Here is a 13,731-nt window from a genome sequence, read left to right as displayed (position 1 = left end):
TGTTTTCCAGGGGTTGTCTGCCAGCGCAGCTCACCACAAGGCTCTGGAGCAGCACCGTGCACCCCAGCTCAGTTTGGGAGGTGCCAGCTGCTCCTCCCAGATTTGGATCAGCTGGTTTAGAGGGAGTTGTGCCGCTGCCGGCACCACACCCTGTGTCATGCCAGCACAGGTGAGTGCCCAGCCGCCCAGGCTGCCGCTCCGCAGCAGTCTGAGCTGAGCTGCCGTGGGCTGGCTTTTCCCACTCCTCCTGGCACAGGACCCAGCCTGCTCCCTGCACCGCTTGCTGACTCCTGACTTTGCTCCCAGCCATTTCACCTTGCTAAACCAGCACAGGACCGAGTGGTAAAAGGCAGCAAAGGGTTTTCTGCTGGGGTAGCACAAGAGGGCAGCTCCTCCCCCCCTGGCCAAGAGCTGGACCCGGCAAGGAGCAGGAATGGTGTCCTCCAGCAGGGAGGGGACCCTGGCAGCAGCTCAGCCCATGGCAAACCTGAGCAGCAAGTGGCCCGAGCTGACCTCCAATGTGCTGAAATAAAGTGCTCCATTTCCAGATGGGTCAGCTCTCTGAACTGGCTTGTCACACGGCTGCATGCCCCTATGGCCAGTGGAAGGGAAAGAAACACATGGCTCAGGCAGGAGGGGACAAGAAGCAACATAGGGCTGTGTGGCCACCCTCCTAACACCCCAAATCTCCAGCCACTTGCTCTTGCCCCACGTCACCACCCAGCTGGGCCTGTGTGCTGCAGGGCAGGACAGGTTTGGGAAGGAGTAGCGGGGCAGGGCTGGGTGGAGGTGACTTGAACTGCTGCGGGGTGTTGAACTCTCCCTCCTCTGCCACCCTGCTCCTTCTCCTGGGTGAGGTCCTGCATCAGACAGCAGGGAGACACCCCAGCCCTGGCAGGGTCACTGACTGGCAGGACAGGACACCAGGGCTGCCCAGTTGATTGAGATGGGAGATAATGAGGAGGACACTGGGCTAATTGGTCTCTGTGGCTCCCTGCAGCCCAGGAGCTGCGAGCGACCCAGCCAGCAGCCCTGTTGCCTGTGCCCTGGGATGGGACGGGACAGGGCCAGAGGGTGCACAGCCTGTCCTGGAAAAAGGGGAGCAGTGGGAGTAACTAGTGGCATTTTCCCTTTCTCACTTCAGTGTGAAACATGGAGGAGAAACCACCCCCCTTACCACAGGTACCAGCTGCCTGGACAAGATGCATCTCAGCTGGAAACGAAGCACTCCCTGTGTGCCAGGCCTCAGTAGCAGGCGCTGCCTGGGGCCAGGGCTGTGCAAGGGGACCTGTCCCAGTGGGACATCCCTCCCGTTGGCCTCAGTCGCCCTGACAGGTGACTTTGGACACGGTCTGCATTGCAGATGGCCAGACCCCAGGCCTGATCGCTGCCTTTGGCTACCTACCCACACTTCCCCACATGGCCAGTGGTCCCCAGATGCAGGTGACCAAGCACCCGGCGGCACGTGGGGAGCTGCCGTGACCATGCAGAAAGCCTTTTCTCACACCTGGTGATTAGCTTCCCAAACGCCGTCACTTCAGGCTTGCCCTTGAGAAGCAAACACTAACTTCAGCCGCACCCTTTCCTGCCCCAGGGCTGCGGGGCAAGGGTATCCTCAATGTACACAGTGTTCAGCGACGAGGGGTGTGGGACAGGAACCAGCCCTCGTAAAATCACCCAGATTGAACCTGCTGCCCTCAGCCTGCCAGACCAAACAGAGCTGATGTAAAGCAAACGGCAATGACAACAGCCTGGCTGCTGGCGAGGGTTGGGCGAGCAGCTGGTTTCCAGTTTGCTGGCCTCAGCAGATGGCGGTGGCGGGAAGAGGTGCTGGGAGTTCCCACTCCGCAGGCAGCCGACAAAGCGGCCAAGGCAGGGGCGGCCCCGAGGTTCCCTCCTCTCCCGTCAGCGCTTGTGCAACCCTCGATGCCAAGGCAGCGTTTGGGGTTTCAGTGGAGCTCCCTGGCTGGTGTGACCCGCCCACCTAGTCCCTGTGCACAGGGGAAATGCCGGTGGGTGGGTCCCCCCGCCAGCGGCTCTCCATGCCGGGTGTTTCACCTAGGAAGGCTTTGGCTGCCACACGTTGTAGGGGAGGCAGCTGATATCAGAGGGAAAGACACCCAAAGCGCACCCAAAGGCCAGCAGTCAGGGAGGAGGCAGGGTGCTGGGAGCAGGGCTCTCTGGAGCAGCCCATGCCACCCCAGCACAGGGAGGAGCATTTGTTCTGTCTGGCCTCCACGAGGCACCGCTGCTGCCGGTCACAGGAACAACACCACATGCTGGCACCGGGCAAAGTCTGCTAGGTGGTTTTGGCAGAGCAGGCTTTGCAGAAGATGCCAATGGGAGGCAGTGGATGGACCTGGCCACTATTCCCGAGATGGACCAGAAAACACTGCAACATATGTGGTCCACTTTTTGGTTTCTGATGTTTGCCTGGATGTCCACACATGCACCCCACTTGGCACCCCAGGTGATAAGCACAGCAGACCTGCAGCACATGTGCTGTGGGTGCTCAGCCCACACCTGCTGTGGGGCAAAAGCTTATACCCATCCCTCTCAGAGCAGGGCCTGCAGCATGGCCTTCTGCATCCATCCATCCATCCACCCACCCACCCACCCATCCATCCCCCCCAGGCTCTTCCTCCAGTCAGGCAGTTACTACCACTGGTCAGGCTCGTTAGTGCAGTGGGCTGCACAGCTGATCCGAGTTTAAAATAAATGCTCCTTTTCAGCAGGGTTATTTTTTACCCTGGGCCCATTTCCCACCTCAGGTTACCAAGCCGCAGCCCTCCTGGTGCACCAGGCAAGGGTACCCAGTAGCCACCAGCGGTCTGAGGCTACTGGCTGATGGGGTGTCTACCAACCCCCGCCCCACACTGCTGCCTTCTGCCCGTGGGGGCTCCCGCAAAGCGGGACACCCGGTCCCCAAGCAGGGCCGACAGGGCAGCCGGGGCAGCGGCAGAGGGACAGACCGGGCAGGGGTGCCCCGCCGGCGCGGCCGGTCCCTGCCGGGCGCCGGCAGCCGCGTGGGCAGGACGCCCGACCGGGGACCAGAGCCACCGCCAGCTCCCGTCCGACCTCGGCCGCCGCCGGCTCCCAAACAAACAACAGCCGCTCCCGCTGCCATGGCGACCGAGCCCCACCCTCCGCCGCTGCCATGGCGACGGGGCTCCACCCCTCCCGCCGTGGCTGACGCCGCCGCCTGCGTCGCCCGCGAGCTCCGGCGGGGAGAGGAGGAAGGGGGAGAGCGATGACGTCACCAGCCCGTTGCTACAGAAACCACGCACCGACGTCAACAGGTCAGTGTGTTTTCAACGTTCCGCCGTCTCCCGGGCAACGTCAGGCGGTCGGCCCGGCCCCAGCAACAGCGCCGAGATTGGCCGGGAGGGGCGGGGGGCGGGGCCTGCACGGCGCCGGTCCCTCCCCGTCCCCGCGGCGGGGCTGGGCCGCGGGTGTGTGCCCGCTCGGTCCCGCGGCTCACCCGCGGCTGACCCGGGGCAGCCCGAGCATGGGGTGCGTCGGCCTCGGGCACGGGGTGCGGCGGCTCTGCCGGGCACCCAGCCGAGAGAGTTACGTCCCTGGGTGGCCGCCGGGCCCTATGAACTCCTGCTGCCCCCCACCCTGGGCCCGAGGGGGCGAGCAGGGCCCGGTGGGAACCTGGTGGAGGCCACTGGGGTGAGGGGTGTCACAGGCCTCGCCAGGGTGTTGGCCTCAGCGAGCACCCCAAAAGTCCAGTGGCCAGTGCGTGTGGGCCGGAGGGGTCCCGGGCAGCCCCGGTGCTGGGTGGGAGGGGGGCGGGAGGCCCTGGGAGGGCAGCCCATGCTGTGGGAGGCCGAGCATCGCCCTCCCTGTGCCTGGTGCGTGGTCTCTGTTCTACGCTACCTCACCAGGCCTCGACCACTGTCTCCAGGCTGCCTTCAGCCCCTGGGGGAGGCCGGAGGGAGTCACTGCTTACAGGAACCAGCAGTGGGCTGCTGCGGGCGGCTCTTCAGACTGCCTGAGTAGGGCTTTGTGCTGGAGCACAGGGTGCCTTTTCTCCACGCCGGTGTCTGCCCACACCTGCACTGGCGCCCTTGGTGCCCAGGGCGGCCAGCACGGTTGAGGAGTATGTCAAGCAGGCAAGAGGTGCCAGTTTTGCAGCCTGCTGAGCTCTGTTGAGATCCAAAAGAAAGTGGGGAGAAAGCAAGTTACCCTGTCCCTGCTGGCTGACAGCAGCTTGGCAGCTAGGCTCCCGGGAGGGGAGTACAGGGAGGGATGGGCACCCCACGTGCAATCACCAGTCAAACTCAGTTCCAAAGTGAATTGTTGTGCCTCTTTGTGGGGGCTGGTACTTGAATTTCCAGACCTGTACTTTCTGGCCTATTTATTGTCTACATACTTTCCATCTGACCTCAACAGGGAAGGACATGGCCAGTCTCTTCAGGTGCTGGTATGGGCCTGGATAATGGCAAGTGCTTTCCTTGACGTGGAACAAGCTGTGGGCTGGTAGCAGTGAGCAACAGAGCCTTCTCCAGACCCTATTCACCATGCAGAGATTGAGCAGAGCACTCCAGATCATCTGCAAATCTCATACTCCTTCCAGGTCTCTCTGCGCAAGCATACAGTTAGGTCTTGTTGCACTTGCGTGGATACTTAGGAATGAGTTAACACAAAAGATGGTTCCCCCTCCCACCAGTTCCCCTCAGCCAAACCAAATTGCTTGGCAGATCTGGATCCTTGGGGAGGATCAAAGCCTTGGGGCTGGGCTGGCAGTGCTCCACACTGTTTACGTGTATGTATATTCATGGCACTGTTAACCCCAGACCATTTAATAATATTGAATTTCGTATTTATTACATTTCTTAAATACCATCTAAGGAACCTCAGTTTCCTGGGGTATTCCCAATGTTTGTTCCTAGGGCAGAGAAGGCCAACTGTCCTTCATCATTCTCTTACTGCATTACTGGGGTCTCTATTCCTGCAGCGCGGTGTGTTTCCACAGAGCTGATGGCTTCCTTTGGCTCTGCCTTGTGTGCAGCCTGACTGTCCAGCCTGAGGTACAGCTCAGCCAGAACAGGGAGCGAACACACTGCTCTCAAATCTCGCTGTTTCCTTCCAGCAGCAGCAACTGAACGTGACTCCCCCCGGGTCAGGATCAGACTGAGTTTCTGTGAGTCCCTGCAACAGCCCCATCACTACAAGAGCCAAGGACTCAAAAAAAGAGACCTTGCTTGCGTTAATGGCTGTACTCTGGGGCAGCCCTCCTGGCGTGCTGGTCTCTGACAAGGATGGCATAGGAGGAAGGTGATCTGGGGACTACCTCCAGTGAAGCAGAGCTGTTTATCCAAGCAGTGGCCAAGCCTCAGGCTGTCCCCCTCCCTCCCAGGCTATCTTCAGCTTTGCGATCCTTTGTTTGTCCAGAGTTCCCTTGAGCCTTTCCCCAGAGCACTCCCCAGTCACAACAATTAGAGGGTTTCTTTCTGTCCTGAGCCAAACAATCTTCAACATCCTGTCCCTTCCCTTAATTCGGCTGCTTTGTTCTCCGCCCACAACAAAATCTCCTTAGCTAGGCACAGTGGCCTTTTCCTCCTTCATCTCAGCACTTCCTCCTTTGCTACCCTTGGCCCATTTTCTTCAAGAGCCACTGCACTGATGAAGGAGCAGGACCCCTTTACCCAGCCCCCAGCCCCTTTATCCGGAGCCCACCCCACAGCATAAGCATCGCTGTGGCTGCCCAGCCCCACAGAGGAAGAGGCAGCTTGTGCAACGGGATCATCCAGCCGCCATCTCCAGAAAGCTCTTGGATGCAAAAAGAAGCCCAGGCTTTCTCTCGATGGTGTGTTTTATTGCAGGCTCCTTGCAGGGTTCCAGCAAGGAAAGTGCAGCTGTGCTTTGGATCTTGTTTGATCAGGAGAATCAGTCTGTCTGTCACTGGGTTTGAACGTATTGCCTCTCACCAAGTGCAAGCTTATTGCCTTTCATTTCTGGGATTTCACTTCTAAATATTGAGTGGTTCCACAAATGTGTGGGTCATTTTGTTTCTGGTGTTTTCCTGTCCTCTGTGCCCTGCTGTTCGGTGCCCTGGGATTATGACTGTGAGCATGCACAATGCCCGGGGACGGGCCTGTGTCACTGGAGCCAGTGGGGCGATAAGAGGCCAGCTTGGCTGCGGTGCTCCAGCTCTGTGGCACCGCTGTGGTGCACAAAGGGACAGCACCGGCGGCAGCAGGAGCTGCGGCTGGAGAACTTCGCGCTTGAATTGCTCTGGGTTATGAACCCTTGCTCGTGGGGCAACCGCTGCCAGCCTGGCCCTGGGGCAATGGAGTGTGGAGGAAGTGCCATGATGGGCAAAGTCATCTTTCCGACCTGCTGGCTGTGAGCAGCACAGGGTTTTGTCAGTGTCTGGAACAAGGTCTAGCCATGCCTGGTGAGCTATTAGAGTATCTACCATGGTGCAGGTGAAAGCAGGAGGCAGAGTGGTGAGAATGGGTGGGAGGGCTCAACGGCGTTGTCCGCAGTAATTGCTGGCCTGTGGCATTTGGCTGCACAACCACAAGATGCCGGGATGTCTCTGCTCGCAGTGTTTATTCTTTAGGATGTCCCTGTCACACACCCAGCTGCTGTGATTATTAATTACTGTTTATACTTTACTTTGGGTATGCGCTGCATTTTAAAGACCAGCAGTGGTGGGAACTCTGCCCTCGTGGAGGCTCCCAGGCTAGGTGGAGGGTGATAGCTGTAGTGTGTCTTGGGGGGAGCTCAGGCCCCTTGGATAATGTGCTGAGGGACAATCCTCCACTCCCTACTCCCCAGCCACATCAAGAGAGGGGGCACGCCCCTACCAGTGGTTTATCAGCCCCCTTTTTGCTTTTCCATCCCATTTGCTCCCAAGCCTTGCAGCCTTGCCTGGCTCCACAAGCCTCCCTGGGGACAGGCGGACAGAGAGGGTCCCTTATACTGTGCTGGGAGTGCATGAGGTAGGGGACGGCAGGAACAGCGGGTGCGCAGGCGTGTGCAGGGGGAATTGCACTAATACCCCTGGAGCCTGCCCGTGAAGTCTGTACCTCGACGGTTGTTCACAGTGTTGCATGGATCATCTGATGGTATGGGCAGGGCACTTGGCCAGGCAGTGATGGCTTCTCAGTGCAGAGGGGTATTTAACAGTGAGGAGCTGTTTTCAGAGCCCACAGCAGTATCCCCTGTGTGTCAGCTCTGCTGCTGGACTCTGGCCCCCAGGTCTCCTTCCCACCCCAGCAGGCCCTGGTGAGGTGGAGGCAGATGTCTGTCACAGTGTGCGCCTGGAAAGGGAATGTGGAACCACGTTGCGGTTGTTATTGCTGACAGAAGGTGGGTCGGGGCTGTCACACAGCTGCCAAAGGTCCATTCTGCTGGCATGAACTTTCCCCTGGTGAACGGCCAAATTTAGGCTCAGCCATCTCCTGCCCCTGAAGCAGGTTTGGGCTGCGTGGTTTGCACTGGCCCACTTATCTCAGGCACTTCTCTGCTGTGGTTTTCCAAGCCCAGGCTCAGTTGCAAGCTCAGCTGAAGGAGGGGTGTGAAAGCATGGCCAAGTTCCCATCTGCACTTTGGGGCCGGGGAGCTTGCTGCTACTTTGTCAGCTCGGGACCTGCAAGCTTTTCCACCTCCCTGCATGGCAGGAGGAAAAATGGTGGCCAAGCAGGCGGAGGGGGTCCTGGTGGTACCCAGGACGAGACCCTTGTTGGATGAGTGCTCTCTTTCTGCCCTGCCAGCACCATTGATATGCCCAGCAGCGCAGTAGCCATGGCCTCTTTTATCTGGCCAGGCATCTGAGAAGGGCAGTCTCCCTGACAGTGGTGGTCAGCAGCCACCTCCTCCTCACCAGCACAGGGCCCAGCCATGCTGTGGGTTTGTCTGGAGCAGGGGGAAAGGGCCATGCCAGGATTGGGGGCCCTACCCCTGGCCTGGGGAGAATCCCAGTCCCTACAGTGGTGCATCCCTACAGCTGAACACCACCAGAGCCCAGCAAAACCCTGCTGGCCCTGGTTGTACAGATTTAATAATATTGTAATGCTCAATGGACTCGTGGTCCATTCCTTAGATTGCGCTATTTTGGAAGACCTGAACACTTCTGCCTGTTCCCAGCAGGCAAGGAGCCTTCATCGGGCTCTGTTGGCACACTGGCAAGGGCAACCCCCTCACCCAGGCAAGAGGGTTCACGCTCTGACTCTATTTTGTTCCTGCGGTACCACTTGCTTCCTCTTTTTTTTCTCACATGTGCTGCGGTAAAACCGTGCACACCCCACATTTGGAGCAAAAAACAAACCCACGTCATGTGTTTTCGCTTTCTCTGTTTCCTTGCCTCCACATGTTAGAAAAGTGTAGCGTCCTTGCACTTTCCGTTTGGTGCAAACAGAGCACGCTTGGTCGCCAGTGGAGATGGCAACAGATGGTTTGTATGGGTGTCACAAAAATATCTTGGGCTTTGGTGAATCAGACCCCCTTCCCTGATTTCCAGACACTTCTTTTGGGGGGACAGTCTGATGAGAGGAACCCTGGGCAGTTTGTAGACAACAGCAGGTCTAAGCAGTGATTGTCTGAAAAATGCCTGGCAAATGTCTGAGACTTGAAACTGCGTTGGAGGCTCTCACCCATGCTGGGCACCAGTGCCTCAACCCAGGCCCTGCTAGGGACGTGGCTGCAGAGGTCTGGCCTGCTGCTCGGCCACTGGCAGGGATGACAGGGTCACGGCTTTGCTAATTTTCTGGCACGTCTCTCCTCCAGGCAATGCTGAAAGGGGACCTCCTCACCTGTAGTCTGGGTCTGCTGAAGAGACCATGCTCACCCCACTGCTTTGGCAGCCAGCATGGGGGGAATGCTGGCCAGGGCCAGGAGCCCCCAGCAGCACAGGGGCCTGGGGTGACTGATGCCTGCCCTGAGAGGGGCTAGCTCATGGGCTGGTGCCGAGCTGGTCAAAGGCAGTGCTGGTCCCTGTGGGCCCTTTCCCAGGGAGCGTTGCGAGCCGTGAGCTGCAGCAGTCCTTGGCTGTCCCCTCTGCTTTGACAGGCAGCTCAGAAATAGCAGCTGGCCCAGTTCTCCCGCCCCCGTGGCCCAGATCTCTAAGAACGGAGGTTGCTCGCACAGCAACAGCAACAGCAGCAGCATCAGGCACTGCATTTAGCCCATGAGCTCAAACAGCAGGAGAAGCTGCCAGCAGGATCCCAGCCTGGCTGGGTGACGCTCCTGCTTGGAGACTGCGCTGCAGGCTCTGTTTGTTGCTGTAAACACACTCGCTGCTGCAGCTTCCCTGTTACTATCTATAGCCGCGATCTCTTGGCTCCCGTGCAAGGCGAGTCTGCGGTCTGGCTCCCAGCTTAGCCTGACCTGAGCCAGGGGCTGCCTGACATCTCCGTCGTGGGTGGGTGTCTCCGGGCTTCACTGCAACAAGGATCAAAACAAAACCCAAACTGGAGGAAAGGACGAGCCTCACCCCTCGATGGTGGTTTCCCGGTGGCCCCTTGCCTGTGTGTTTGGCGAGTGTCCCAGTATTCCTGAACACTGCTCCCAAGCTCTCCCAACCTTCCTGGAGGGCTGCGGCCCCCCAGGCTTCCCTGGCAGGGCTTCCCAGCACCCTGAGCCATTACCCTCACTCTTGACTATTACTCTGCCTGTGTAACAGACAAGTAAACTGCCAGATGAGCGTAACGCCTTCCTCGCCGCAGCAAAGGGGGTAGGTCAGGCTCTCCGCAGGTAGGGCTCGCTGTGTCCCCGTGCCCAGCCATGGGCAGACCCCGCTGTGGGCCCGGGACGAAGTTTTGCTCGCAGTGCAAAGCGCACGCCAGCCCGCCCGGCCCGCAGCGGGGCCCGGCCGCTGGCCCTGCTTCGCCTCCTCCTTTGCAGCACCTTCCTCCGCGGCGGGGTTGCGCGGCAGACCCGCCGAACTGCGGTGCCGCCGCCCGCCCGGGGAGGGGGTCGCCTGCGGCAGGACGGCACCTGCGGGGGCAATGTTGTTGCGCCCGGGCCCCCGGCGGGATCTCGCCACGCGTGGGGGTGGGGAGGGGGTGGGGAGGGGCCGCCGCGTCCCGTCGCGTCCCGTCCCGCGCGCTGCCCGCCGCACTTGGCTGCAGCCTGGAGCGCTTCCCGTCAGTCACGCCCCCTCGCACAGGATGTATCCCATATAAGGATATCTGCGTCAGTGGGTTCCCGAGGAGGCCGTTCCACTCCGCGCGGGGGGGGGACCGGGCCACCGCCCCCCCACCCCCCCACCGGCGCCGCCCGCGGGACTATCCCCGCCTCAGCGACCGCCTCCTGCACCTCGTCCCGTCTCTCTTCCGCGGGAGGAGACGGCGGACGGCGCGCAGGGCCGCCCCGGGGGTGGTACAGGGCTGACGCGGGGCGGTCGGCCCCCCCGCGGGCGCGAGTGGCACGTCCCCAGTGACGTCGGCGAGAGGGTATTAAAGGGAGAGGCGCCGCGCGGTACTCAGCAGCAGAGGCAGCCCCGGCGGCGGAGCGCAGAGACGCGCGGACCGGACAGAGGGACACACGCAGCCGCCCCCCTCCTCGCCTCATCCCCAAGGGCGCTCCGCTATCCCCGCACCGCTAGCTTGTGCGCACCGAGACGACATGATGTACCCGGGCTTCACCGGAGAGTACGAGGCGCCCTCCTCTCGCTGCAGCAGCGCTTCCCCGGCCGGGGACAGCCTCACCTACTACCCCTCCCCGGCGGACTCCTTCTCCAGCATGGGCTCGCCTGTCAACCCGCAGGTGAGGCGCCGAGCACACCGGCTGCGCCCCCACCGCGGGGCAGGAGCACTTGGGAGGGGAGGGGACGGGACGGGACCGCCGGACGGGAGCGGGCGGCGCGGGGCCCGGCGGTGCCCCCGGAGGAGGGCAGGGTAGCCCAGGCCGTGGCGGCTGCCCCCGGGCCGGGGACTGGGCGGGGGGAGCGGCCCGGTGCCGTGGCGGGGCGGGCGGGGGGAGTCGTGGCCCGGGCCGCGCTCTGCGGCGGGTGTGTAAAGCGGCTTCATTGATAAAACGCGAGTTCATTGAGGAGACTCCGGAGCAGCGTCTGCGTCAGCGCAGACGTCAGAGATATTTATAACAGGCCTCTCCCGTGTGGAGCCGGCGCTGGCAGCGCGGCGCCGCGGCCGGCGCGGCCCCGGGGGTGGCGGGGAGCGGTCCGGGCGCCCAGCTGACGGCAGCCCCCCCTTCTTCTGTCCCGCAGGACTTCTGCACCGACCTGGCTGTCTCTAGCTCCAGCTTCGTGCCCACGGTGACGGCCATCTCCACCAGCCCTGACCTGCAGTGGCTCGTGCAGCCCACACTCATTTCCTCCGTGGCCCCCTCGCAGAGCCGCGGGCACCCCTACGGCGTGCCGACGCCCGCCCCCGCCGCCTACTCCCGCCCCGCAGTGTTGAAGACGCCGGGCGGCCGCGGGCAGAGCATCGGCCGCAGGGGCAAAGTCGAGCAGGTGAGCGGGCAGCAGGGTTACTGGGGGAGATGTGGAGGGGGGGCGGGGCCAGCGGGCTGTCTCGGCCAGGGGGCACCAGGCTGGCAGCGGGACTGAGCGGCCTCTCTCTGCCCACAGCTGTCCCCGGAGGAGGAGGAGAAGAGAAGGATCCGCCGGGAAAGGAACAAGATGGCAGCAGCCAAGTGCCGCAACCGGCGGCGGGAGCTCACCGACACGCTGCAGGCGGTAAGTGCTGCCTGCGCGGCCGGGAGGTGTTACCCAGGAGGAGGGAGGATGGCAAGTTGAGGGGGGGTTCTCCAACCGGGGTTGATGCTGGCCTTGGCTGACAGCCCTGCTTGCTCTCCAGGAGACTGACCAGCTGGAGGAGGAGAAGTCTGCGCTGCAGGCAGAGATCGCTAACCTGCTGAAGGAGAAGGAGAAACTGGAGTTTATCCTGGCAGCCCACCGGCCTGCCTGCAAGATGCCTGAGGAGCTGCGCTTCTCTGAGGAGCTGGCGGCTGCCACGGCGCTGGACCTGGGCACTTCCAGCCCCCCTGTGCCCGAGGAGCCTACCTTCACCCTGCCGCTGATGGCTGAGGCACCGCCGGCCATGCCGCCCAAGGAGACCAGCGGTGGCGGGCTGGAGCTCAAGGCTGAGCCCTTTGACGAGCTGCTTTTCTCTGCGGGGCCACGGGAGGCCTCCCGTTCCGTGCCTGACATGGACCTGCCTGGAGCCTCCTCCTTCTATGCGTCGGACTGGGAGTCGCTGGGCGCCGGGACCAGCAGTGAGCTGGAGCCCCTCTGCACCCCTGTGGTGACCTGCACCCCCTGCCCGAGCACCTACACCTCCACCTTTGTCTTCACCTACCCCGAGGCGGACGCCTTCCCCAGCTGTGCCGCTGCGCACCGGAAGGGCAGCAGCAGCAATGAGCCCTCGTCTGACTCCCTCAGCTCCCCCACCCTCCTGGCCTTGTGAGGGGCTCTAGCACTGACTGATCTGCCGGGCCCCCTCCCCTGCCCATGCACCCCCACGGACTTGCCGCTGTGCCCCATGGGGCTCCCCGGGCCTGGGGAGGGCCCCACCACCGCCACCCCCCTGTCTGGCCTGGTGCCCTGGGGCCTGGCAGAGCTCCCCGCGCTGAGGCCTCGTACCTCTTCCAGAGATGTAGCAAATCGCATGGAGTTTGTCTCATCCCCAATGGCCCATCCATGAGAGCTGGTAGTCTGTAGCATGTCCCACATGGCTGGGTAGGTGACTCCCTCCCCTCCTTAGTATCACTAGCATTAACTAATTAATCTCTTGGTTTTAAATGATTGGAATTTAACCTGGTGCTGGGTATCTCCAACTCGTATCTAGTGCAGCTGATTAACAATAACTACTGTGTTCCTGGCAATATTGTGTTCTAATGACTTAGCAATGACCCATCCTATGTGGGGGGGAAAGAGACTCTTATTTTCTAGTAGGTAGATAACTAGCTATATCCATGTACTGTAGTTCTACATTGATGTTCATTGTAACTTTACTGATCATGCATTGTTGAGGTGGTCTGAATGTTCTGACATAAGTTTTCCATGAAAACGTTTTTATTGTGTTTTTAATTTATTTATTAAGATGGATTCTCAGATATTTATATTTTTATTTTATTTTTTTCTACCTTGAGGTCTTTTTTGACATGTGGAAAGTGAATTTGGATGAAACTTAAGCATTGTTTGCTTATTATTGTTCAGAGACATTGTCAATAAAAGCATTTAAGTTGACTGCTGGAGCTGTCCTTGTGTTACCTTTTTGCATCACTTCCCTGTGACCCTAAAGGGGTTCCCTATCCTTTAATTTAGACTGGGCTTTATAAACTGCAGACTGGTGCTAGCTGCCTGAGGCATCGGGATGGGAATACCATTAAGGCCAGACCTGTCCCGCTGTTAGTTAGGGCTGGCTGTGTATACACCCTTCTCACCCAGCCTGGGGGGCAGCAGGGTCATGCCCCATGGCCTTCCCCATCTGATCTGAGTCTGGTCCCCTCCTGTGCCTCTGCATGCCACCTGCTGTGGCCTTTCAGTGACAAGCTGGAAGCCTCACTAGAAAGGAGGTAAAAAGGGCAGGTGAGTTCATGCCTCTGAATTGGGGAGGCCAGCTGTGGGCTGGGGCCCACCCAGTTGTTTGCATATACCTAACAGCCCAACTTCTTCCTGCCTGGAGATGCTGGACATGCACCCTGGTTCTGGGTACCCCTGTGCTTGGTCTGGCACCCCTAGGAACAGCTACAGCGTATTTGCCTTTTGGCCATGAGGGGAGGAAAAATGCTCATGCACTTTATTCTCACTTT

At 60.5% G+C, this 13,731-nt stretch overlaps 1 protein-coding gene across 1 annotated transcript; it reads left to right on the top strand.

The window, feature by feature from the left end:
• Positions 1–10,454: 10,454 nt before the first annotated feature.
• FOS (Fos proto-oncogene, AP-1 transcription factor subunit) lies at positions 10,455–13,118 on the top strand. Its single transcript, XM_065636923.1, has 4 exons — positions 10,455–10,722; positions 11,183–11,428; positions 11,546–11,653; positions 11,775–13,118. The coding sequence occupies exons 1-4, from the start codon at positions 10,582–10,584 to the stop codon at positions 12,381–12,383; spliced, it is 1,104 nt and encodes a 367-aa protein (XP_065492995.1). The 5' UTR covers positions 10,455–10,581; the 3' UTR covers positions 12,384–13,118.
• The last annotated feature ends 613 nt before the right edge of the window (positions 13,119–13,731 follow it).

Source organism: Caloenas nicobarica, chromosome 5, assembly GCF_036013445.1.
Source record: "Caloenas nicobarica isolate bCalNic1 chromosome 5, bCalNic1.hap1, whole genome shotgun sequence".
NCBI lineage: Eukaryota > Metazoa > Chordata > Aves > Columbiformes > Columbidae > Caloenas > Caloenas nicobarica.
This window is presented reverse-complemented; position numbering and strand designations above follow the sequence as displayed.

Coding starts and splice junctions, on each gene's coding strand:
- FOS (XM_065636923.1), top strand. CDS start 10,582: ATGATGTACCCGGGCTTCACCGGAGAGTACGAGGCGCCCTCCTCTCGC. Junction 11,429..11,545: donor GCAGGGGCAAAGTCGAGCAG/GTGAGCGGGCAG, acceptor CTCTGCCCACAG/CTGTCCCCGGAGGAGGAGGA. Junction 11,654..11,774: donor TCACCGACACGCTGCAGGCG/GTAAGTGCTGCC, acceptor CTTGCTCTCCAG/GAGACTGACCAGCTGGAGGA.